The sequence below is a fragment of the Polypterus senegalus genome, chromosome 3 (genome assembly GCF_016835505.1).
Source record: "Polypterus senegalus isolate Bchr_013 chromosome 3, ASM1683550v1, whole genome shotgun sequence".
NCBI lineage: Eukaryota > Metazoa > Chordata > Cladistia > Polypteriformes > Polypteridae > Polypterus > Polypterus senegalus.
In genome coordinates, this window is record NC_053156.1 from 68,009,791 (window position 1) to 68,037,290 (window position 27,500).

General features: G+C 37.0%; 1 protein-coding gene across 2 annotated transcripts in view; it reads left to right on the forward strand.

Annotated features, from left to right (window-relative positions):
• med23 (mediator complex subunit 23) overlaps nucleotides 1–27,500 on the forward strand; it is a 203,474-nt gene that overhangs the window by 46,109 nt on the left and 129,865 nt on the right. For both annotated transcript variants that reach the window (XM_039747441.1, XM_039747442.1), the window contains exons 8-9: nucleotides 15,436–15,505; nucleotides 17,650–17,762. In XM_039747441.1, coding sequence (XP_039603375.1) covers nucleotides 15,436–15,505; nucleotides 17,650–17,762 — 183 coding nt within the window. The remainder of the gene's footprint in view (nucleotides 1–15,435; nucleotides 15,506–17,649; nucleotides 17,763–27,500) is intronic.

A 27,500-nucleotide genomic window follows, 5' to 3' on the forward strand; every position in this document is an offset into this window, starting at 1 on the left:
GGAGATTCTCAGGATGGATTGCAGGTGCTCATCAGTGAGGCGACTCCTGTGTGCTGTTTTGTTAGTCTTTATCACTGAGAAGAGCTTCTCACACAGATATGTGCTACCAAACATGCACAAGGTTCGAGCCGCATGTAGACGGACTTTTTTTGTTCTTCAAAGTCACCAAAGCGCCGTGCAAACTCAGTGAGTGCGCTCAGTTTATCAGCAAAGTGCGTATTTGGGAACACCGTAGTGACGACTTGGTTTAACATTACTTGGCAACAGGGAAAGTGGGGCAAGTGGTTGTGTCTCCCATAAAAGCAGCTCTCAATTGAAATCACTTTGTGATTGTGCACGGGTAAAAACGCCCGCTGAAGTGTCAGATTCTTATTTAATTCTTCTGCTTTCTGTATCTTCTGCATTGCATTCAGGTCTTTCAGGTTACCCTGATGTTTTGTTTTATAGTGCCGCCTTAGATTAAATTCTGTAATTACAGCCACATTAGCTCCACAAATGAGACACACGGGTTCAGTAAACATATACTCAGCCTCCCATCGGTTTTAAAGGCTCTATTTTCAGAATCAACTTTTCTCTTCAGCATCATGTGGTGAGCTAGCTTCGCAATAACTTGCAGCATCATAAGGTAGACTTGATTAACGCGTAAGTGTTCGCAAGGCAGCTGAAGCGCTGCATTATGGGATCTGTAGTTTATTGTGTTACCAGCGCTTCATATACCGGGCTTTAATAACAATAATACAGTATATAAAATGATCTCAAGGGTCGGATATAATTACACCGAATGGATGTGGCCCGCGCCCTTGAGTTTGACACATATGGACTAAATAGAACTTGAAAAGATATATTTTTTCAAATGTGATCGCGCGATTCAGATAGAGTTGGCGCACTACTACCTGCATGCCTCAATAAGTCATCCTCCCTCGCCCTTACTTTTTACCGCTCATCTAATGAATACACTGAGTATGGCTTTACCAAAACAATCATTGATGGCGAATAAAGTATCCATTAATCGAGTATGTAGATCGGGTTATATATATACATATATATATATATACCAGCGTGATCACAGAGAAGTAGCAGTGTGTAAAAAGCTAGAAAAGAAAAGGGAACATTTGTAAAAATAGCGTAACATGACTGTCAATATACAGTATTTGTTTTGTAGTGTTACTGAGTGTTGCTGTCATCAAGGATTTGATTATCATTTCTTTCAATCAGGTTCTGCATTTGTAGATGTGTTGTGTTCATTACTGCATTGTCAATCGCTGTAAGATGACAGTTTCATTCATCGATGTCGTTTTCATACAACCTTCTTTTTCTTTATCAGACACAACCAGCCGCGGGTTTTTTACTCGTCTTCCTTTAGCAGGTTACATGACTTTTTCCATCGTGTGCTTTGTTTCCATGTGTTGGATTTGTGAATATGCTTTATGATGACGCTCATATTTTGCTGCTTTTCAATGTGTATTCGGTTTTGTTCAGCCTCTTTGAACTGTTGCCTTTATCTGTCATCGTCAGTTCACGGAGCCACTCGGTACATGCATCGAGGTTCCCAGCTGTGCTGGTGCCATCTCCCGCTATGTCCATGGCTGTATTTAATGTTACCTTAGTCCTGGCACTTAAAACTTTCTCCGGTTCGCTGAGTTTGTAAACACCATCTCATCTTCCTTCATAGCACAGTCCTTCACCGTGAATATTTAGTGGAGTTTGTTGGATTGCCGCTGATCGGATGGTTATATGGGCAGGCACTAAATTACAAGCGCCAGCGGCAGCCCGTCTCTGAACTTAATTTAAAGTGTAGTTTATCATGCTTTGTTCGAAGCAGATCTCATGAATATGGTTGTATATGTCACTCGCCGCTTTTGTTCGCTGCCTTCTCAATTATATAATGCATGTTTTCTTAAGCGCTTTTTGAGGTCTTCCTGGTTTTCTATGTACCTGCGTGACTGTGTGAGGCGATGATGTCACCGCGAAACTCCGCCCCAGCGCTGAGCTCATCTCCATTACAGTAAATGGGAAAACGCTTCAGTTTGACCATTCTGGCTTAGAATTTCGATATAAAACCTGCCCAACTTTTGTAGGAAGCTGAGGAATGAACCTGCATTTCAGCCTTCACCACCGGGAATTTGGGAGAATGAGTGATGAGTGAGTGAGCGCTTTGCCTTTTATTATTAAAGATATACACATATAAACATATACACATATATATATATATATATATATATATATATATGTGTGTGTATATATATATATATATATATATATATATATATATATATGTGTGTGTGTGTATATATATGTGTATATGCTACTAATAAAAGGCAAAGCCCTCACTCACATCACTCAATTCTCCAACTTCCCGTGTAGGTAGAAGGCTGAAATTTGGCAGGCTTATTCCTTACAGCTTACTACAAAAGTTGGGCAGGTTTCATTTCGAAATTCTGCGCGCAGTCATAACTGGAAGCTATTTTTCCCCATATAATGTAATGGAGTCTTGAGTTGGAGATGGCGTGGGGGCGGAGTTTAGTGACATCATCACGCCTCCTACGTAAGTGACGTGAGAGAACAAGGAAGAACTCCAAACAGCGATGAGCACAAAGCGCCATTTCACAATTGAGAAGGCAGAAAAACATTATGAAGCAAATGATGCATACAAGCATATTCATAAGTACAGCTACTGCGGAAACAAAGCAAAGCGTGAACCGTGAAAGTTTATATTAAATTAAGTTCATAGACAGGCTGCCACTAGCGTTTGTAATTTAGTGCCTGCCCATATAAGGCCGTCCATCAGCGGCAATCCAATACAAACACTGCGGTAAATGTTCACGGGTGAAGGACTGTGCTTATGCAGAGGAAGATGAGATGGTCAGGGTGGTGTTTGGCACAAACTCATTGAAACTGCGAGAGAAACTTTTAAGTGCGGGTCTTAGCTGACATTACGAGATGGCACCAGTACAGCTGGGAACCTTGATGCAAGAACACCAAGCGGCTCCGTGAACTGGCGCAATGCGCAGACAAAAGCAACAGTTCCAAAGAGTGCTGAACAAAACCGAATTACACAATTGAGAAGGCAGCAAAAAATATGAAGCGTCTTATACATACAATCATATTCATAAGTGCAGCTACTGCGGAAACAAAGCACACGGTGGAAAAAGTGAATGTCCTGCTAAAGGAAGACAGTGTAAAAAAAACCGTGCATGCAGTTTGTCACATCACAGATAAAAGGAAGGCGAGCTGTTTATTGATGCAGTAAGGAACTAATCGATGAATGAAACCTCTTATCTTTACAGCGATTGACAAACGCGGAATGTAACTTGAACACATCCTACAAATACGAGCCTGATTGAAAGAAATAATGATAATCAAATCCTTGATGACAGCAACATTCAATAACACTCACAAAACAATTACTGTATATTGACAATCATGTTACGTTATTTTTAAAATGTTCCCTTTTCTTTTCATAACTTCTACTTCTCCACTGCGATACGGGTATATATATAAATGTATATATATACCCGATCTACAATACATACTTTAGCATAGACAAGCCACATGCTGTGGCAATTGTAGAGTCTTAAGCCTCTAACGCCGACATTCGAGGTTCGATTCGAGAGGGGTATACTGACTATGTACGCTACCGATTCATTTTACCTTGGTTTTGGGACGTATGAAAAAATATTAGGTTAGCAGAGAATCATGTTATTATTTTAAAATTTTCCCTTTCTTAGCACAAGCACAGCTGAGAAGCTTCGATGCATGTACTCCATAGCAGCGTTAAAAATAATGCATTTAATCACACTTTCAATTCCAAGCAAGCGGAACTTTTGTCAATGCATGATTTCCTGGTACATCCATTACACTGATGCACACATCACAGCTACAAAAATGTTAGAGTCGGAATAAAGCGTTCCTACGACTGATCATTTCGACTACGGGCCTTGATAAAAGCATGGTTTTGTGCACACTGAAAAGCAAGCAAAATTAGATGCATTACAGAAACGGACTTTGTGGCTCTTACTGGGGATCATTGGACTTCCGTGACCGTTAGTAATTCTAAATACATCTAATTACAAAATGTTCAATGATCACACTGTTTTAGCCTAATGTACAAAATAATTTTGGCTAATGTTACTCAGAGTTTAAAAGAGTAAGCTGGTCAAATTACCTTTTATGTTTCTGACTTATTTTTTTAAGAAGAAAACTGCACTTTATGTTGAAATTTTGGTTATTATTATTTAAAGACAATACTATTCTGAAAATGTACTTAAAGTACTTAAACTACCACTTTATTTTTAAGTCTGCCCAATTTTAACCAGGGATGATATTTTTGTTTCTGTTTTGAATTCAAATGCAGTTTAAAGCTTTTTTCAGAAATTAAAACAGCTTCAGTTTACAATATTCATGTCCATGTCTATTATTTGATTCTGTCGCCCACTAAAACCGTTTTAAATTAAAAAAAAACATTTGCGATTTGGGGCAAATTTACGTGTGCAATTACATACGATTAATCAAGATTAATTCTTACACAGCCTCTAATTAATTGGATTAATTTTATATATATGTAGATTTGTATATATATGTGTATATACAGTATATATGTAGATATGTATATGTTGTATATACAGTATGTATATATGTGTGTGTATATATATACAGTATGTGTATATATATATATTTATATATATATGTTTATATGTATATATATGTTTATATATGTGTCTGTGTGTGCGTGTGTATGTGTATATATATATATATATATATATATATATATATATATATATATATGCCAGCAACACTCATGACAATGACAAAACAATTACATTGTCAATCATGTTACGTTATTATTAAAATGTTTCATTTTCTTTTTACTTCTGCTGCCAATCATAGGTATTTTGCTATATATATATATATATATATATATATATATATATATATATATATATATAAATAAATAGATATGACAACAACACTCATATCAATGACAAAACAATTACATTAACAATCATCTTACGTTATTTTTAAAATGTTTGCTTTTCTTTTCATAACTTCTTTAACACTACTTCTCCGCCTGAAGTAGGCAGGTATATTATGCTATATATATATATATATATATGTGTATGTATATATATATATATATATATATGTATGTATATATGTATGTATGTGTATATATATATATATATATATATATATATATAATATATATATGTATGTATGTATATATGTATATATATGTATGTATATATATATCTATACTAATAAAAGGCAAAGCCTCACTCACTCACTGACTCATCACTAATTCTCCAACTTCCCGTGTGGGTGGAAGGCTGAAATTGGCAGGTTCATTCCTTACAGCTTCCTTACAAAAGTTGGGCAGGTTTTATATCGAAATTCTAACGCTGTAATGGTCATAACTGAAGCTGTTTTCTCCATTTACTGTAATGGAGATGAGCTTGAACGCCGTGGGGCGTTGTGTGACATCATCACGCCTCCCGTAATCACGCAGTACATAGAAACCAGGAAGACCTCCAAAAGCGCTGAAGAAAACATGCATTATATAATTGAGAAGGCAGCTTAAACAATAAGAAGCAAGCGAGTGACATATACAACCATGTTCATGAGTTCTGCTACTCGAAACAAAGCACGCATGTAAACCTACACTTTAAATTAAGTTCATAGACATGCTGCGGCTGGCGTTTGTAATTTAGTGCCTGCCCATATGAGGCCGTCCTCAGCGCAATCCAATAGCAAACTCCACTAAATATTCACGGGTGAAGGACTGTGTTTATGGAGAGGAAGATGAGATGGTCAGGGTGGTGTTTGACACAAACTCAGCGAAACTGCGAGAGAAAGTTTTAAGTGCCAGGACTAAGGTAACATTAAATACAGCCATGGACATAGTAGGAGATGGCACCAGCACAGCTGGGAACCTTCGTGCATGTACACCGGCGGCTCACGGAACTGACGAGTGCAGAGATAAAAGGTAACAGTTCCAAAGAGCGCTGAACAAAAACCGAATTACACAATTGAAAAGGCAGCAAAAAATATGAAGCGTCTGATAAGCATATTCATAAATCCAGCTAAAAAAAAACCCCGTGCATGCAGTGTGTCAGGTCTCAGATAAAGAAGAAGACGAGCTGTTTATTGATGCAGTAAGAAACGAATCGATAAATGAAACCTGTCATCTTTACAACGATTGACAAACACGGAATGTAACTTGAACACAACACATCCTACAAATACGAACCTGATTGAAAGAAATAATGATAATCAAATCCTTGATGACAGCAACACTCAGTAACACTCACAAAACAAATACTGTATATTGACAGTCATGTTACGCTATTTTTAAAATGTTCCCTTTTCTTTTCTAGCTTTTTAACACACTACTTCTCGCTGCGATGCTGGTGTATATATATATATATGTATATATATATCCGATCTACATACTCGAATAATGGAGACTTTATTCGCCATCAATGATTGTTTTGGTAAAGCCATACCGGTGTATTCATTAGATGAACGGTAAAAAAGTAAGAGCGAGGGGAGGATGCAGGCTGTAGTGCGCGTCAACTCTATCTGAATTGCGCGATCACATTTCAAAAAATATATCTTTTCAAGTTCTATTTAGTCCATATTTGTCAAACTCAAGGGCCACGGGCCACATCCGCCCGGCGTGTAATTATATCCGCCCGCGAGATCATTTTATATACTGTATTATTGTTATTAATGGCCCAGGTATATGAAGCGCTGGTAACACAAACTACAGATCCCATATAGCGCTTCAGCTGCCTTGCGAACTACCGCGTTAATCAAGTCTAGTTTATGATGCTGCAAGTTATTGCGAAGTTAGCTCACACGATGCTGGAGAGAAAAGTTCATTCTGAAAATAGAGCCTTTAAAACCGATGGGAGGCTGAGTATATGTTTACTGAACCCAGGTCTCTCATTTGTGGAGCTAATGTGGCCGTAATTACAGAATTTAATCTAAGACGGCACTATGAGACAAAACATCAGGGTAACCTGAATGCAATGCAGAAGATACAGAAAGCAGAATAATTAAATAAGAATCTGACACTTCAGCGGACGCTTTTACCCGCACAATCACAAAGTGATTTCAAGTGAAGCTGCTTTTATGGGAGACACAAATGCACCTTGCCCCACTTTCCCTGTTGCCAAGTAATGTTAAACCAAGTCGTCACTACGGTGTTCCCAAATACGCACTTTGCTGATAAACTGAGCGCGCACTGAGTTTGCACGGCGCTTTGGTGACTTTGAAGAATAAAAGTCCGCCTACATGCGCTCGAACCTTGTGCATGTTTGGTAGCACATATCTGTGTGAGAAGCTCTTCAGTGATAAAGACTAACAAAACAGCACACAGGAGTCGCCTCACTGATGAGCACCTGCAATCCATCCTGAGAATCTACAGAACCTCACACCAAACATAAACGAATTTGTTGCCAAAAGATGCCAGGCGCCCAGCTCTAAAATGACATATGAGCAAAGACAACTGAATGATTTGATTTGTTATTGCTGAAAGGAACTACATTTTATTTATATTTCCAGGTTTTGTTATGCAGCATGTTCATATTTGAATTTGTATAATTTTGACAGGATATATTTTTATGGAGAGCAAAATCTTTTGGGATATTTAAAATCTAAGATTATTTTTTATATAAAATTACATAAGAGTAAAGAAATTTGAATGTTTGTTCTTTTAATGTTTACTTTATTTCTAACTTGTATAATTTACACAGGATATATTTTTATGGAGAGCAAAATATTATAATTTGTTTAAGGTTTGAGTTGATTTATTCAGGAATAATATTCCTGTCTGTTTTTACCATTCCTACCAAAGATATTTCTGTCGACTAAATAAAAATTCTTCTATTTAAAATTTAAATAGAACTTGAACAAATACTGATAGTTCATAATATCCACTAGACTTGCAACGTAAGAGCGAGTTATCCATTTTAACAAGCAGCGTATTGTGTATTGATCGAAATAGCTGTGTGTGTATATATGTAGATATGTATGTATATGTATATATATATGTTTATATATGTGTGTGTGTATGTATATGTATGTGTATATATGTAGATATATATATGTATGTATATATGTGTATGTATAGATATGTATGTATATATGTATGTATGTGTGTGTATATATATATATATGTGTATATATATATATATATGTGTGTATGTGTATATATATGTGTGTGTGTGTGTATATATATATGTATATATATATATATATAATATGTGTATATATATATATGTGTGTATATATATATATAATATGTGTATATATATATATATATGTGTATATATATATGTATATATATATATAATATGTGTATATATATATGTATATATGTGTATATATAATATGTGTATATATATATGTATATATGTGTATATATATGTATATATATATATACAGGGCTCGCAAAATCGCTAGCCCGACGTCCCGGGGCTATTGTGTCTTCCAGTCGGGCTACCAAAATCTATCTCAGCCCTGCCCGTCGGGCTATCATAGGAAGGAAAAATATATGGCAATGCTTTTGCATTCTTTCGCAAATGTAGCTGGGTAATTATGTCATTTACGGGATCGATAAGCCACTGTCAATATGTGAAATATTGAAATCGCGCTTGAATTCAGCGCTTGTTTTTTACTTTCACTTTGCGTCGCTTAACTGTGTATAGAAAGCGGCAGTACTGATTGGTCAGTGACAGATTAATTGCGCACCAATTCCTCTGACATCGTTTTATCACTCATTGGTTTACTATTCAAAAGTGTGAAGTGAAATCTCCCGCAGCAAGCTTTAAACATGTGATAGAGGTTGATTGCGCAGAGAATTTAAAAAATCGCTGACCGTTGTGTGTGCGTGTGTAAAAATAGATGGATTTACGCAGGTATTTTAGTTCTGCTGAGCCAAAGAAGACAGGTCAGGGTGAAGAAGGGACAGCCAAAGAAAAGCCTACCACAAAGCGGAAAAGTTATGACAAATTAGACTATGAGGCAAAAAGAAAGCGCAGCTTTTTGGTTTCATGGACAAAAGAATTTCTGTGGCTGGAATATGACAAGCTAAATAACATAATGTTCTGCGGGTGTGTCGTGAGTTTCCTCGATTTCTGACTCGACAAGCGCTTTGTTACTGGGACCAGTAATTTTAGGAAAGACCCTATCAAAACCCATGAGAAATCTCTGCATCACAAGAAATGCATTGGTGCTCAGTCTGCAGCATCTTTCCCAGAACAAACACCAATTGCAAAAACCATACTAAAAATAAACCAAGCACAACAAGAAGTCTTGAAAAAGCTGTTTAGAACAGCGTACTATGTTGCAAAGAGTGAACTACCATTGGCAAAATTTAGCAGTCTTTGCAAACTTCAAAAAGCAAATGGCCTAGATCTTGGTTCCACTTACCTCAATGACCATGCTTGCAGAGAGTTTATTGGAGCAATAGCACAAATTTCAAGAGACCAGATTGAAAAGGAAATTCAAGAAAGCAGGTTCTTATCCATTCTTGCAGATGGCAGTACAGACACTGGTATAATAGAACAGGAGTTGGTTCATGTCAGGTATGTGAGAGATAATGGTGACATATCCACATACATGATCAAATGTCAGCCAGTCAAGAGTGCAAATGCTGCAGGTATTTTAGAGGCTATTGATGAAGCAGTGAACACCATGGGTATCAGAGAAGACACATGGAAAAGAAAGTAGTGTGCAAATTTTGATGGTGCTGCAGTGATGATGGGTGAGAAAACAGGAGTAGCTGGGAGACTGAAACAGAGGATACCCCACATCATAACAATCCACTGTGTGGCACACAAGTTAGAGCTAGCCGTGCTGGATAGCGTGAAAGGCTGTGAGTACCTGGTGAAATTTGAAGGTACACTGAAAACCATCTTTAAGATGTACTACTATTCCCCAAAGAAGCGAAGAGAACTGACAGAAATAAGTGAACTGCTAAATGAGAAACTGGCACATTTCAGTGGCCTGAAGAGCACACGGTGGCTTCCAAGCCGGCTGAGATGTCTGAAGGCTGTGGAAAAAAATTACACTCCCACTGTTGTTCATATGGAGAACATGGCAGGAGGAAGTGATGTCAAGTCCGAGGATGCAGCCAAAGCTAAGGGGGTGGTGCAGGAGATGAAGACTGAGAAATTTGTTTGCTTCCTGCATTTCATGTTGGACTACAGTACCATCTTATCCAAGTGCTGTACTGATTTTCAGCATGATAACCTAAACATCACACGAACAAATCAGTTAGTTGAGAGCACCACATCACGCTTACTCAGCCTAAAAACAAAACCAGGAGAATACCAGAAAACCTTGGACACAAAGTTCACAGCGAACGAGGATGGTAGCATTTGCTACTGTGGAACTCAGCTCACAAAAAGTCAGCGACCTGCTAGAAGAGGTGAGGGTACAGACAAAGACACCTTTGGTGCAGAGATTCAGAAGATTATTGACAACTCAGTCAAGTATATGGACAATAGATTTAAAAATCTGCGTGAAAAGCCTCTCTTGTTTCAAAGTTTTTGACCCTTCCACTCTTCCATACCCCAGAGAAGAGCTGGCAAATTATGGGAATGAAGAGGTGGATTATCTTGTCACACATTTTGCCAGTTTGCTAGATGAGGAAGAGAAAGAGAAAATTCCACAAGAATGGATGGATCTAAAATGTGGCTTGCAGAACACCGGGGTAGCAAGGTAGTTGATTGCTTGTACAGAGATCTCCTCTCTGAGAATCCAGAACACCTCTCTCATATCTTGTTGCTGGTGAAATTAATGCTGACACTTAGTCCATCAACAGCCATCTGTGAGAGAGGATTTTCTTGCATGAACCGAGTGAAGACAACACATCGTACTCTCTACACCCTGAAACACTGAATGACTGCATGCAACTCTCCATTAATGGGGAAACAGTTGAATCTTTTGCCCTGACAAGTCAATTCGTTTCTGGATGTTTTCTGGAAAAGGTTCAAGACACCTGGATCATAAAACTCCGACAAGAACAAAGAGCAGTGAAATGGAGGCCGATGCACAGGAAGAGAAAGCTGATGGAGGAGATGCTATGCCCTCAACGCCGAAAGTGGCATTTTTCTCATCCGTGACTTCAGTGGAAATTTCAGATTCAGAATCTGACACAGACTGATTCATGTTCTACACAGTTCTTACAAGTTCATAGAAATTTCTGTTCAATTAGAACCAAATATTTGAGTTGATGATTGTAATTTTTATACAGTTGTTGTAATTTGTGTTTTAACAATTTTTTGATTGATGTTTTATTTCCTTTACAATATTATACATTAAAAATAATCTTTTTTATTCGGCTACTTAAATTTATTTTGGGCTACCAAAAACTGAAGAGTGCCTGCCCGAAGGGCTACCAGGGATTTTGAAATTTTGCGAGCCCTGATATATATATATATATATATATATATATATATATATATATATATATATATATATATATATATATATATATATAATATGTGTATATATATGTATATATATATATATATAATATGTGTATATATATGTATATATATATATATATATATATATATGTGTGTATATATATATACAGGTCCTTCTCAAAAAATTTGCATATTGTGATAAAGTTCATTATTTTCTGTAATGTACTGATAAACATTAGACTTTCATATAATTTAGATTCATTAAACACAACTGAAGTAGTTCAAGGCTTTTATTGTTTTAATATTGATGATTTTGGCATACAGCTCATGAAAACCCAAAATTCCTATCTCAAAAATTAGCATATTTCATCCGACCAATAAAAGAAAAGTGTTTTTAATACAAAAAAAGTCAACCTTCAAATAATTATGTTCAGTTATGCACTCAATACTTGGTCGGGAATCCTTTTGCAGAAATGACTGCTTCAATGCGGCGTGGCATGGAGGCAATCAGCCTGTGGCACTGCTGAGGTGTTATGGAGGCCCAGGATGCTTTGATAGCGGCCTTAAGCTCATCCAGAGTGTTGGGTCTTGTGTCTCTCAACTTTCTCTTCACAATATTCCACAGATTCTCTATGGGGTTCAGGTCAGGAGAGTTGGCATGCCAATTGAGCACAGTAATACCATGGTCAGTAAACCATTTACCAGTGGTTTTGGCACTGTGAGCAGGTGCCAGGTCGTGCTGAAAAATGAAATCTTCATCTCCATAAAGCTTTTCAGCAGATGGAAGCATGAAGTGCTCCAAAATCTCCTGATAGCTAGCTGCATTGACCCTGCCCTTGATAAAACACAGTGGACCATTTTGGCATTTCCCTCTCCTCTGTCTTTCTCCAGACTCTGGCACCTTGATTTCCGAATAACATAAAAAATGTGCTTTCATCCAAAAAAAGTACTTTGGACCACTGAGCAACAGTCCAGTGCTGCTTCTCTGTAGCTCAGGTCAGGCTTCTGCCGCTGTTTCTGGTTCAAAAGTGGTTTGACCTGGGGAAATGCGGCACCTGTAGCCCATTTCCTGCACACGCCTGTACACGGTGGCTCTGGATGTTTCTACTCCAGACTCAGTCCACTGCTTCCAGCAGGTCCCCAAGGTCTGGAATCGGTCCTTCTCCACAATCTTCCTCAGGGTCCGGTCACCTCTTCTCGTTGTGCAGTGTTTTCTGCCACACTTTTTCCTTCCCACAGACTTCCCACTGAGGTGCCTTGATACAGCACTCTGGGAACAGCCTATTCATTCAAATTTCTTTCTGTGTCTTACCCTCTTGTTTGAGGGTGTCAATGATGGCCTTCTGGACAGCAGTCAGGTCGGCAGTCTTACCCATGATTACGGTTTTGAGTAATGAACCAGACTGGGAATTTTTAAAAGCCTCAGGAATCTTTTGCAGGTGTTTAGTTAATTAGTTGATTCAGATGATTAGGTTAATAGCCTCGCTTTAGAGAACCTTTTCATGATATGCTAATTTTTGAGATAGGAATTTTGGGTTTTCATGAGCTGTATGCCAAAAATCATCAATTTTAAAACAATAAAAAGCTTGAACTACTTCAGTTGTGTGTAATGAATCTAAAATATATGAAAGTCTAATGTTTATCAGTACATTACAGAAAATAATGAACTTTATCACAATATGCTAATTTTTTGAGAAGGACCTGTATATGTGTGTATATATATATATATATGTGTATGTATATATATATATATATATATATGTGTGTATGTATATATATATATATATATATATATATATATATATCACATTTTTAATGTAGGTAGATCATTTTGACCTGGTCATTTTAAAAGTAGCTTGCAAGCCAAAAAAATGTGGGCACCCCTGTGCTACATGACTATTATGTGAAATTGACTTTTATGTTCATTTTCAACATGCTAGTTTTACTATAATGCTGCACTGACCTGAATTTTAATTTTGATTAATTGTTTTTGTGAATGTAAAGTTAAGCTAATCACTTTGAAATAATACTGTGTTTATATTACTTATTTTTAGTGTTCTAGTTTTATTTACTATTACAATGCTGAACAAATGTTAAGAGCTATTTACAAAAAAAAATTTTAGTTTATTTACTTGGTTATTTTGTTAAAACACAAGTAAACCAATACTGCACTGAGTGGAATTGTGTAAAATATTTTTAGTTTGTAAACCTTTTTAATTTTGTTTAAAAAAAAAAAAAAATCAGAAAAGCTTGGATGTAGGAAGTTTTTTCTTAATGCATTGCATAGCAATTCAGTTGTCAAGCATACTGTATATATTTAATTGGATGTACTTGAAATGTGCACTGTGCAACTGTATTATCTAGGAAAATACAGGCATTGTATTGGGACATGATATTGGCATATACTCAATATTAAATAACTTGTATCATCAGGATCAAGGGCAAAAAAAAAAATGGATCGTGGCATCCCTAACAATATTACATAATGCAAGACATTATAATTTTATTCTACAATATACTTTGATTACCTTCTTAAGCTAGGGTCACAGAGTTGCACAAGAGACAAGAAAATTAGACTAGATTTCCCAGCAGAAATAACTTCAATTGCTGAGTTGGTGGGAACACCCTCAAGTCTTTATTTAAAATGGGAGTTTTCCTTCAGCTCTCAAGCATAGGTTACAAGCAACAATGCGGCCAGTTGTCCTGCTTTAGCTTCCTTCTTCACATTAAAAGAACACAAAGCCTTCTTCATTAAGCAGGATCAGTGGCTCAGAAGGACCACCTGGGGCAGACACAGTTTGGAGAAGAGTGCACAGGATAGTGAGTATTTGGGCAGGTCAGAGCTTGGTTTTACTGTAAATGTTCTAAACATTGTGCATTAAACAAGCAAGTTACATGGTAAGCCTTCAGCTGATCCTGCAGAGGTCAAGTTAATAGTGTGCTTGTTTCCTATTGAAATACTGTCTACATTTCTTCAACGGGCTGCTGTGTTACTTTGCCATTGGTTTTCTGTTTAACACAGGAATTACCAGAGCCTACGAGAAAACTCATAAATCCAGCCCACCTTAAATCTGTTCACACCTCTCCGTCAGTGTCTTTTGTCCTGTAAATGTGTCGATAAAGACAAGCAGTAAGCAGCTTACTATTCCATCCCCCCACCACCGCAGAACATTCACAGAGTTCTCCCAGCTCATGCCTTGATTATCTTAGAGTGAAGTGCTGGAGTTTTAGAGCGGAAATAATAGATTCTTATTAGGAACACATGCATTTCATGTGTGTTCTGTTTCTACAATAATCTGTGTAAATACATTGTTAAAACAATCGTTTTTTATATTTAAGTAATAAATGACAAAATGTAGACATAAACCATATAATGTGTGAAGCCTGAAGTCCAAATATCAAATAAACACTTTTACAAAAGGTTCAAGGACGATGCAACAGCATCTGTGGTGTAGCGGTAAGATTTGCTGACTTGTAATCAAGAGTCCCCAGTTCGATCCTGACTGCCTCCTATATTTAACGTTTTCAGTAGTGAGCTACTCTTATTGTTAATATTATACAGTACAGATAAACTAAATGTATGTGTTTAAGAGCTGCTGTACATTTTTATATATATATATATATATATATATATATACAGTATATATATATATATATATATATATATATATATATATATATATATATATATATATATATATATTAGATTGTTAGTTGCATATTACATTGAAACTGATTTTTTTTTCTACTATATGTTAATCTATTTCTTCTTTACTGAACCTTGGTCATGTAGCAGAACCAAAATTGTCTGACACAACTGGCCTTACTGGCAGACATATGTTCTGATTCTTATCCATAAATTTGCCGAGTTTAATATCAAAGTTATGATTGGCTTATGTTGCATTATTGTAATTATGCTTAATTTAAACTAAGTCCTGGAATATATTTTTTCCCAACAATTTACTTATTCAAACTGAATTTTATCTTTACTTTGCAGTTACTTGGAAGCCTGATTTCGGATTTTGTTGAAAGTTTTCGACCAACTGCAAGAATTAACTCCATTTGTGGTAAGTATATAATCAAATATTTTACATGTACTGTATGTACTGTAATTTCATTGCTATTTGGTGTTGGTTATTTCCTTTATAGATTTACCTCTGCTTAACCTTTTCAACAGTTAAAGTTAGTTTTAGCTTTTTTCAGCTAATTGACTAAACTGTTTTTTGTGTTAAACTGAATTATATCTGGTGGTTGTTCTTAGGATTGATACCAATTTCCTATTTCAATGTAACCTGATTGGGGCAGATTCCGATTCTATTTTTTTAAAAATAATATATATATATATATATGCTTTTACACTAAATTCCTTCATTTCCTGTCTTGTATAAGCTATATTCCCCTTGATAGTGTTATCATTTATATTTTTAAAATTAAGTTGTAGACCATAAGTATTATTTGTTCATATTTTAAAATAAAACAAATAAATATATGCTTATTGTTAAGTGTCCATCAAATAAAATTCTTTACTAAAATGAAATCCTGTAAAATAAATACATTTTTTCACTCATGAGACATGCACAGTCATGCGCCGACTTATGGCTTCATTTGGACTGTCTATATGTCAGTCACAAAGTGGTCATTGCAAATGAGGCTCTATGGGCCTGTTGTGGATCACAGATACACATACTTTAACTGCCTGTACGGAGTAGCACAAACTGATATTAAAGTCTTGGTGGTAATTTATTCAGGGTGCCTCGCAGCACTTTTGAATTGTTGCTCAGCTTTTATCATGCTGCTCACACCCTCTCCCATGCAGCAGTTTGTAAGTAAGTGCTATGCAGTTCTGCCCCAAAAACCTCACTGGAGAACCGCTCTGCATTCATGTATATTGTTTAGCGGCATTTAATTAATACTTCTGTGGGGGTGGGGGTTGCCCATGTTATCATTCATATGTGTTGGTTTAATATGTTCATTACATCATGGGGACATCGTGTTCATTTGTTGGTGCTTTACAGCCATCAATCCATACTTCAACTTTGACCAATGACTTTACATAAAAATGTATTCATAATGCATATGCATATGTTATTAACAAACAAAATTAACAAAATAAAATACCTGTCTTAATTACAACCAAAATTTCAAATAGAACAAAATGTTCCTAATATGTTTACTAAGAAGATAGAAGGTTAACAGTCTTAACAAATTTATATGGCTCTTAATTTAAATCAGAATATCATTTACTGGACCACAATGACACATTTTAATTTATCAGTACACTGCTGTATATTTAAGATGGCTTGTTAAGCCTCCAATTCATAATTTGAGCTGCTATACTAAACAGAAGCTCAGAGAATCCTTTTAAATTACAGGATGAAATGGAAAGTTCTGAACTTGACAAAGCAGCTTCTCTTTTAATTTCAGTGGAAAGTGTATATCTCTGTTGGTACAGGCCCCTTTTCCTTTACTGTAAATTTACTGGATAACATATTTGTTTGACCTTGCTCAGATTTGTGGTTTTCAGCTTATTCCTCTACCTTTTTTAGTGTGGATTCCATTACTTTGATCTTCTCTATCCTATAACATTGCCTGACTGCTGTTAGTTTACAAGCTGCTTCCAACTGCACAAGCACATCCACTTTCTAAAGTACCATAACACCTGGTTTAGAGGAGCATTATAACCCCATCACTGTAATGCTTAGACAAGCAGAGCCTAACAAAAACAGATTTTTGATTTGTAATTTTCCTGGTCTCAGAGTCTGGGTCAGTGTAGATGAGTTTGCTTTGTGATGAAATGTTTTCAGCCTTGTCCACCATGCTGTTGAGATTGGCAATTAATCCCCACAACCTTGTAATAGAAAAATCTGGTTGAAAATGAGTGGATTAATTCAGATTGTTCACACTGTTTAATCAGCATGTCTTGTTTTGCGTTTCACTTAACCTTTTTTAATCCTGGAAGTCAAAGGTACAATTACTGTACTAATCCACTTTGAACTGCCAAATAATTAAAAAAAAAAAAAACTAGCAGATGTAGAAACAGCCTTATAGAATTAAGCACAGTTGAAGTCACATTTATGTTAAGATTTTATATTGCTGCTTTGTAATGCCTAATTTTGATATTTAAGTAATAAATTCAAATGACCTCCTTACTTTCTCAAACAAGAAATACTTCTTTATAGTTGTTGTGACTTGGCTCTTCTGTTGTAACTAGGAAGGTGTAGTCTTTTACCTGTGGTTAATAACTCGGGAGCCATTTGTAATTCTTGGAAGCTAGACCCAACAACTCTTCGTTTTCCTCTACGAGGCCTTCTACCATTTGATAAGGTAAGTCATACCTAATATACTTTTTAAATATAGATTTTTTTTATAGTGATTTTTTTTTTACGTTTCTGGTACAGATTACAGCTAACTGTTTTGCTTTCCCATCAGGAAAAAATAGCATCAGATGTGTTTGATTAGGCAAACAAACGATGGAACTTTTAGGTTTTTTTTTTATTACATTTTTTTGTATTGATACAAGATTTTTTTATATCTGTACATTAACAGAAAAATATATAGTGTAAACTAGAAATATTGAATATTTATCTGGCTTTACATTGTATTGTACAATAAGAACATTTTATTATTGTAAATTTACATTTGTACATTTTTTATTAGTCATGAACTCTGAACAGAACAATTATACACAAAAATTAATGCAGTAAAATTTTGTCATTGACTTTTTGAAAGTAATCCTCATGTTCTAATGTTAAAATTTTGTGTATTTTTCCTGATATTTTAGATCAGTCACTGTCCGTTGTTCAGTAGTAATTTTTACCTTGTTGCTACATGTAATTTTGTATTATATACTTATTGAAATGTCTGTCCACACTTTATTGAACCTGCTTAATCCTGATTTGGGTCTTAATGGCTAGAGTCAGCTTCATACAATACCCCAGACTATTCTTTGAAAGTGTAATTGCTTTATTCATATTCTTCTTATCTGCTTAACTGATGCTTTTGTATCAGATGCCGTTTTAGGCAGAGTGTTTAAATTCTCTGGAAAGTGGATGAAATCAGAATAAGTTCTCCCATTCTTCATCTGGCATAGTGGTTTAATTTATGACCCAGTATGAAATAGTCTGTCAGACTAAGATGTCATTGAGTAGTTATGGCAGGTCTTTTTGCTGGTCAATTGAAGGTTTCTTACACAACAATTTTTATGTAATGAATTTCAGAAATGTTTGCAAAAAATTGTTCATATTTTTACTTCAAATAGTTTCAAAAAATTTTCTCAAAAACAATAGTTTTATAGATGGGATATATTCGCCTATATGTGCAATATTATTATGTGAAATACTTCCTGCTGGAATTATTCCTTGGACAAGGGTGTCAGTCCATTGCAGCAGGCTCAAAATACTTTGAATAATATGTTAAACAAATTTTAGTAGATACTTTAATTTTTTGTAATTTTTTTTTTTTTTTAAATATTTCAGAATCAGAATTCACTTTATAGACCAGGTACAGTAATGTGTACTAGAAATGTGTCTTTAAAGTATTGGTGCATCACACAAGGACAACACAAAATATAAAAAGATAAATATAAAAGAATAAAATATAAAATGATGCAGCATAGAAGGGCATAACAAAAAATAGATGAAAAAAAAAATAGTAGGATTAAAATGCCCATTCAATCTAGTGTGTAGATATACATAGGTACAGAATTGAATCTAAGAATCATAACTGCACGTAGGAAGAAAACTTTTTAGATGACGTGTTGTTTTAGATTTCACTGAATTAATTTCCTTGCCGGAGGGAAGTCTTTGGGATGACTTGGTTGAGTCAGATCAGCAATGATCTTTGCGGCCCACTTCCTTACCCTGGACTTATATAGGACTTCAGTATGTGGTAAGTTATAGCCTATGATCCTTTCATAGGCTTTGATGATGTGTTGCAAATTGACTTTAGCCTGAAGAGAGGCAGCACCAAAACAGGCAGTTATAGATGAAGTCAGAGTGGATTCTGATGTCTGTATAGTATTGGACCAATATTGCCTGAGGGAGATTGAATTTTCTCAGCTAATGCAAAAAGAACATTCTTTGATGGGCTTTCTTAATAATCCATGTGATGTTATTGTCCTACTTAAGGTTTTAGTGCCCAGAGACTTAATGATTCTGCCATCCCAACAGCGGAGCCATTTATAGCAAGTAATAGGTGAGCAGATGATTGTTTCCTGAAATCTTTTCATCTCCTGAGATTTTTTTGAATGTTAAGGTCCAGATTATTATGGCTGTACCACTATGTCAGATTTACCAACTCTAGTCTGTACAGTGCTATACAGTAAAAGTTTGGGCATTCCTCTGAGATTGCATAATTTGCTCTGTCTTCATAAGAGAAGATCATAGCAATATGCCATTTTTCTACTAGAGAAATATAGACAAGGGATGTTTATTAGACCAAAATTCTCAGTGTTCCATTATTCAGTTGTATGAAATAAACTAAAATATTAAAAATGTGACGTGCAATGGGACATTTGGGCACCCTTTTCATTGCATTAATTTGAAGACCTGTAGTCATTTAATGCTGACAAGTTGCAGCACAAAATTGCTTTGATTAGCTCAACATAGTTAATTGCTAGTTATGCTTGTTCTTGGTTCTGTCTTAGAGAGTGTCAACATGGGAACCTCTAAAGAACTCTGTACTGACCTAAAAACTAAGATAATTCATCATTATGAATTAGAAGGGTACAAGAAATTGTCACTAAGGTTTGGACTGTCTGTCTCCACAGTCAGAAATGTAGTTAGGAAATGGAAGGCCACAGGATCAGTCCTTGTGAAGGAAAGATATGGTAGGCCAAGAAAAATATCTAAAAAGCACAGCCAAAGGCCTGTTAGAATGGTCACAGACAAACCACAGACCACCTCCAGAAACCTACAAGAACATCTGGCTGCTGATTGTGTCATTGTACATCGTTCCACAGTCCAGCACACTTTGCACCGGGGACAGCTCAGTGGAAAGGTGATGAACAAAAAGCCTTTTCTGAATGCTTACCACAATAAGAGTTGCATGAGATATGCAAAAGCGCATCTGGACAAGCCAGAAACATTTTGTAAAAAAAATACAGTGGAGAGATTAATAATAATAATTCATTACATTTTATACTGTTAGAGTTATTTGGTCACAACCAGAGGCACTATGCATGGCAAAAAAATACACAGCATTCCAGGAGAAGTACTTACTGCCTAGTATAAAATTTGGCTGAGGGTCCATCATGTTATGGGGCTGTGTGGCTAGCACAGGTACTAGAAACCTTGTTAAAGTTAAGGGCCACATGAATTCCTCCCAGTATCAGCATATTCTTGACAAGAATGTTCAAGAGTCAGTCACAAAGTTGAAGTTATGCCGGGGTTGGATGATTCAGCACGACAATGATCCAAAGCACTGTTCAAAATCTACTAAGAAATTCATGTAGTGGCACAAGTACAATGTTCTAGAATGGCCATTCCTGTCCCTAGCCCTGAACATCATCGAACATGTATGGATTGATTTGAACCAGGCCGTCCATGCTCGGAAGCCACCAAACCTGACTGAACTGGAGGCATTTTATATGGATGAATGTTCCAAAATACCACCAGCCAAAATTCAGGGACTTGTCCGTGACTATAGGAGATGTCTACAGGTTGTTATTTTAGCAGGCTCTACTAAATATTAACAGGATTATTCCTTTGGGGCACCCAAATTTATGCACCTGTCTATTTTTTCTTTAAATGCACATTAAATTGGTTCTGTTGGTCCAATAAAAATTTTTCACTACTCGAATGTTGTTGTTTCCATTAGGTATGAAATATGTTAAAATTAAGTTGCTGCCTCAAAAGCCTAGCAAGTTATAAATTGATAAAAGTGATTTTTATCGGGGTGCCCAAACCTTTACATAGCACTGTATTTTGACTCATCATTGTTTGAAATTAGGCCTGTTAATGTTATCTCATCTGCAAATTTAAGAAGTTTGATAGATGCATAGCCAGAGGTGCAGTCATTTGTATAAAGTGGGGAAAGGACACATCTGTGCAGTGCACCAGTGCTAAGGGATAATGGTTCAGATGTGTGTGCCCAACTGTACATACTGTTTCCTATCTGTAAGAAAGTTTGTTATCTGAACTAGGCAGGTTGAGCTGGGTGAGTTTCTTATCTGGGATGATCGTATTGAAAGCAGAGCTAAAGTCCAAAAAACAAGATCCTAACATATGCCCCTGGCTTATCACGGTATTTGTGAATAAAGCTCAGACCTACATTCACTGTGTTATTCACAGACTGGTTAACTCAGTATGCAAATTGAAATGGGTCCAGGAAGTCTTTAGTAGCATTCTTGTGGTAATTAAGAATACGGTGTTCAAAGGTCATTACCACAGAGGTCAAAACTACTGTAGTCATTTAGACATGTGATCTTTGATTTGTTTGCTACTGGAATGATGATAGAAGTCTTGAAGCAGGCAGGAACAATGCACAGAACCAGAGATTGTTTGAAAATATCTGCAAGTACTGTAGACAAGCTGGTCTGCACAGTGCAGGAGCGTAGAAGGGGAAATAAGGCCCGGGCCTGCAGCTTTTTTAATATTTTGCTTTTTAAACAAGCTAAAGACATCTTTTGCAGTGATGACAGGAGGGGAAAGATGAGAAGAAGAGGAGTGTAGAGCATTAACAGTGAGATTTATGTTCTATTGTCTTGTAAAGCAATAGTAAAAGTAATTTAACTGATTAGCCAGACTATGATCAGAAGAACTGTTTGATGTTTGTTTCTTGTAGTTAATGACCTGTTTGAGGCCTATCCAGATTGATGCGCTGTCATTTGCAGACAATTGTTCCTGCAGCTTATTTTCTTTTCATACCATTGAAACCTTTCTCCAAAATATACTTGGCTTTCCTGTATTCTCAAGATTGCCAGATCTGAAAGCACACTCTTTGTACTGGCATAGTTTTATCATTGATAAACGTTATATATTAGTTTTTGTGAAATTGTTTTTTTTTTTTGTTCTTTATTTCGCCTTATACAATATGTTATATTAGGAATTTGTTAGTTTTCGCATACCCCTTGGGGTCAGAGCGCAGAGAGCAATTGAAGGTTAAAGGCCATGCTCAAGGGCCCAGCAAAGTAGGAGCTATTTTGTCAGTGACAGGGATTCGAACCGGCAACCTTCGGGATACCAGCACAGATCCACCACTCTGCCCTAACAGAGATCAATAAAAACAACTGTAAAGTTAATGCATCAGTGGATTTGTGTATTTTGGAGGTGGCAGATTTGAAAGCAGTCCAGTTTGTACAAGCAATGCAGTCCTGTAGCTCATGTATTGCCTTGCTGGTCCACTTTCTATCTGTTCATTTAACTGACTTTACAGTTTTCAGCTTTTGTTTGTAAGCAGGAATAAGGCAAGTAGAATGGTCTGAATTACCAAAGGGGCACAGGAGAAGGCATGATAAGCATCCTTAATAGCTGCATAGCAGTGATCTAGAATATTTCTATCTTTGGTAGGACATTTTATTTGCTGTTGATATTTAGGAAGGACTTGGTTAAAATCAGTCCGGGTTGTCTTTTTCAATCTCAATGATTACATCAGTGAGTCGCCACTGCACTTTGTGAGCATTAGCACAAGGGAAAATGCGAACACCGGCTAGAATTATTGAGGAAAACGTATGTCATAAATAAAATGGCTTACAATTTATATCAAACAATTCTAGGATAGGAAAGCATGGTTTAAAACGAACTGTCACATAATTACACCAACCTTGATTAACGGAGAAACACACTCTGCACTTTATTTTATTGTAAAGTTTGGTAATATGGTGCATTCGATACAGCGTTAAGTCCAACGCAGAGCCGGGAATAGTCATTCAGCCACATTTCAGTGAAGCACAGAGAGGATAAATAAGAAAAGTCTTAAGAAAAGTCTGTTTTACTAAGTATTTACAGTTGCAGTTCTAGGATAGGAGAGCATGGTTTAAAACGAACTGTCCACTGTCGGGCTACCTGTTTAGCTGCATGAACACCTATGATCAACAAAAAGTTGTAAGATCCACGGGTGTAATTATAATATCTGAAGTCACATCAGATGGGACACTTTGATTGATTCAGAAGTTTTTCCCATGTATATATGACTTTTCATGGTGACAATAAATTTTACACAAAAAGATGGAGCACCAAACTACCGTTGCTGCCATCAGGTAACATTTTGCAAAGGTAACATTTAGGTTCATATCTGGTAAAAACAAAAAAAATTTAAATCTTTAAGTTTAAAAAAACATTGGGAGATTGGGCGAAGATTTTGTTTAAAAGAATGCTCCAGGATTTAATAGTAAAGTGTCTTAGTGCACAGTTCAAACAGATTCAAATCACTAAGAGTTTATTTACAGTGGGGAAAATAAGTATTGAATGTGTCAACATTTTTCTCAGTAAATATACAGGTAGTCCCCAGGTTACGGACATCCGACCTACGACATATGAACGGGGCCGCAGCTGCAACACATGCACCTCAGTAACTGCCGCTCCGTCATCTTCGGCCTGGGGACACTGCAAGTGGTGGCTGAGCGGTGGCTGGACGGAGGCTGGAGGGGGGCGATTTCGCTGCTCGCCCAATGTAGTGTCCCTCAGGCGGCTCCCGCCGGCAAGTGGTTTCATTGCCTGCCCACCTCACACGGCTGCCTGTTCATTCTCGTTGGGCGGCTGGTAATGCTGCAAGTGGTGACCCGGTTGTGGGTGAACGGGGCGGTGTTGGGTAGCATTGGTAGCATTGTAGTGTGCCTTGGATGGCTGCGTGTTGAATGGGGGCGGTGGTGCGGTGGACACTGCAGGCAGTATACTGTAGTGGAGGTGACTATGAGGTGGGCTGGCGATGAACTGCCTCTCGCTGCCCCCATTCATTCTCAATAGCAAGCCTGCTTGTACTGTTACGCACATAGCAGGAAGTTGTCTCCTGTCAGTACAGGGTGGTGTAGATCTAATTTTGCAGATCCAGATCGTCTGGATGACTTTGATTTATGCAGGGACGATTCACGATCGGAGCGAAAACGATTCTTCATGTGGTCAGTTCTCACACTTCTCGATGGTCCGGGATTTTTCGGGTGATTTTCTATGTAATAAACTGAATAAGTTATAGCGTAATGAAAATTGCATAATTAGATCTGGGCCACCCTATACATCAGACATGCTGACGTCTGGTGCCTTCCTGCTGTGATAATGTGTACAGTGCTGTGCAGAAGAGCACATCTTAACCTTTTGTCTTCACCCTTCAAAAATGTCTCTGAAACACAAATCTGATGCAAGTGCTGGTGATATAGTAAAGAAGAGAAAAACCATCACCATTGAAAATAAAGTAGAAATAATAAACAGATCAAAGAGGAGTGAAACTCCATCATTCATTGGCAGAGCACTTGGTTACAGTCGGTCAACAATAGCATTTATTAAAATAATGTACCTGTCCCGAATTACATACAAATTCAACTTAAGTACAAACCTACAATTCCTATCTCGTATGTAACCCGGGGACTGCCTGTATTTCTAATGGGGCTATTGACCTGAAATTTTCATCAGATGTTGGAAACAACCCAAGTAATCCACACAAAAAAAGAAATCTAAACAAATAAGTCTATAAATTATCTATACTAATAAAAGGCAAAGCCCTCACTGACTGACTGACTGACTCATCACTAATTCTCCAACTTGTGTAGGTAGAAGGCTGAAATTTGGCAGGCTCATTCCTTACAGCTTACTTACAAAAGTTGGGCAGGTTTCATTTCGAAATAATACGCGTAATGGTCATAACTGGAAGGTATTTTTCTCTATTTACTGTAATGGAGTTGAGCTCGAAAGCCGTGGGGACAGAGTTTCATGTGACATCATCACGCCTCCCACGTAATCACGTTATCTGACTGTCAACGCAGTGCATAGAAAACCAGGAAGACCTCCAAAAAGCTCTTGACGAAAACATGCATTATATAATTGCGAAGGCAGCGAAACAATAAGAAGCGAGCGAGTGACATATACTACCATATTCATGAGTGCTGCTACTGGAAAGAAAGCAAGGTGTAAACCTAAACTTTAAATTAAGTTCATAGACAGGCTGCCGCTGGCGTTTCTCATGTCCACGGGTAATGTGGGATACAAGTTCAATGAGAGAACGCAGGATATAAACGAGAGTTTTGATCACTTTGTAACTAAGTTAAAATTGCAGGTGAAGGGGTGTGCTTATGCAAATTCTGAGAGACTGTGTTTGTGGGGGATTGACAGTTAATGGCGGGTGGGAGTCTCATCATCTCCCTCCCATTTACCTCATTTCGCTCTGAGCTGAGCTCATGCTAACCGCTTTCGAAGCAACTTCGTCACACTGCCACCAAATACTCACAGAAAAATCCACAAGTTAATACACACGCTGTCTCTAGAGTTTCTCCACACTGAATCCTCCAGGCACTACTTACAAAAGGTTACATTGACAATCGTGTTACGTTATTTTTAAAATCTTTCCTTTTCTTAGCACAAGCACAGCTGAGAAGCTTCTATGCATATGCTCCATAACGCGTTAAAAAATAATGCATTTAATCACACTTTGCATTACAAGTAAAGGGGAACTTTTGTCAATGCATGATTTCCTGGTACACAGATTACATTGATCAGCGCATTTTACCCTTGCACCCCCTTGGTTTGAGAAGAAGTATGAAAAAATATGAGGTTAACACAGAAAAACAGATCACCAATTCAAGCTTTATGAATAATCGATTCGCCATCAATAATTGTTTTGGTAAAGCCATACTCTGTGTAATCTTCCTTCCATTTTATAATTTTTCCGCCACTAGCCATGATTAAATGAACGGTAAAAAAGTAAGAGCGAAGCGAGGGTGACTTACTCAGGCAGGCATATATATGACAGCAACACTCATGACAATGTCAATCATGTTACGTTATTATTAAAATGTTTCCTTTTCTTTTTCATTACTTCTTTAACACACTACTTCTCGCTGCGGTAGCGGTATTTTGCTATATATATATATATATATATATATATAGTATGAATGACCTCCAAAGAGTGCTGAGACTTTTGATATCGTGAACGTGTCTGCAAAAACTGGGGTATCCTGCCCAGCAAAAGTCGAGCAGCCGGTGCGCACGCATAGCTGTGCCGACCTTTGAGACGCTGACTGCGCTTCTGCCTTAAGTCAAAGTGAGCACTTTTAATTTTTTTCATCCTCCCCCTGAGCTGTAGCCTAGACAAGTGCAAACACGAGACCCCTTTTCTACACCACGGCAAACTAATATTAAGGAGATTCGCACTTTCTTTGCACGATAACGATTATGAGGTCGTCAGCTCGGATTATGAAGACCCGCACACGAGTGGAGGACTGACAGTGCCATCACAGCCGATTAATGGCAGGGACGTCTCACCAGTCTACACAAGACCCACCGCGACTGTCCCCAAAAGGTGATCATATCGTCAGCGAACACATCTCTATACTATATAAAAGAAAAAGGCAACTTTCCTTTCTTTACACCTTTTTTCCTTTTATCCCAAACCAAAGCCTTTCTCTCTTAACACTGCAGAGGACACAAAACTAATTTTCTTTAATTGCTGGTAATGCCGGTAAGGCACATTACCAGAGGCAGAAATTTGAACGTTCACATAGAAAATGTCATTTCTATACCACAGCCATCGTGTAGCGCCTTTCAAAAGGGATCTACTACCGAGAGATGATCCATATATATTTTAGCTGCTGTTAGTACTACTTACCTGTTGTGTTACACAGTCTTTAAAATGTAGTTTACCCGCAACCACTCCAGTAGTGCTCAATGTACCTGTACTTCTTAAAACATTAATGTTTTACTGTTTAATAACTTATAGACTATATTTTATTATTTTTTCCCTTGCACTCAGTGACCAAAGCTATACACACACATATATATGATGTAGATAAGTATGTGTATATGTGGATATGTATATAGATATGAAGATATGTATGTGTATATATGTATGTATGTATGTATGGATCTCCATCCATCCATCCTCTTCCGCTTATCCAAGGTCGGGTCGCGGGGGCAGCAG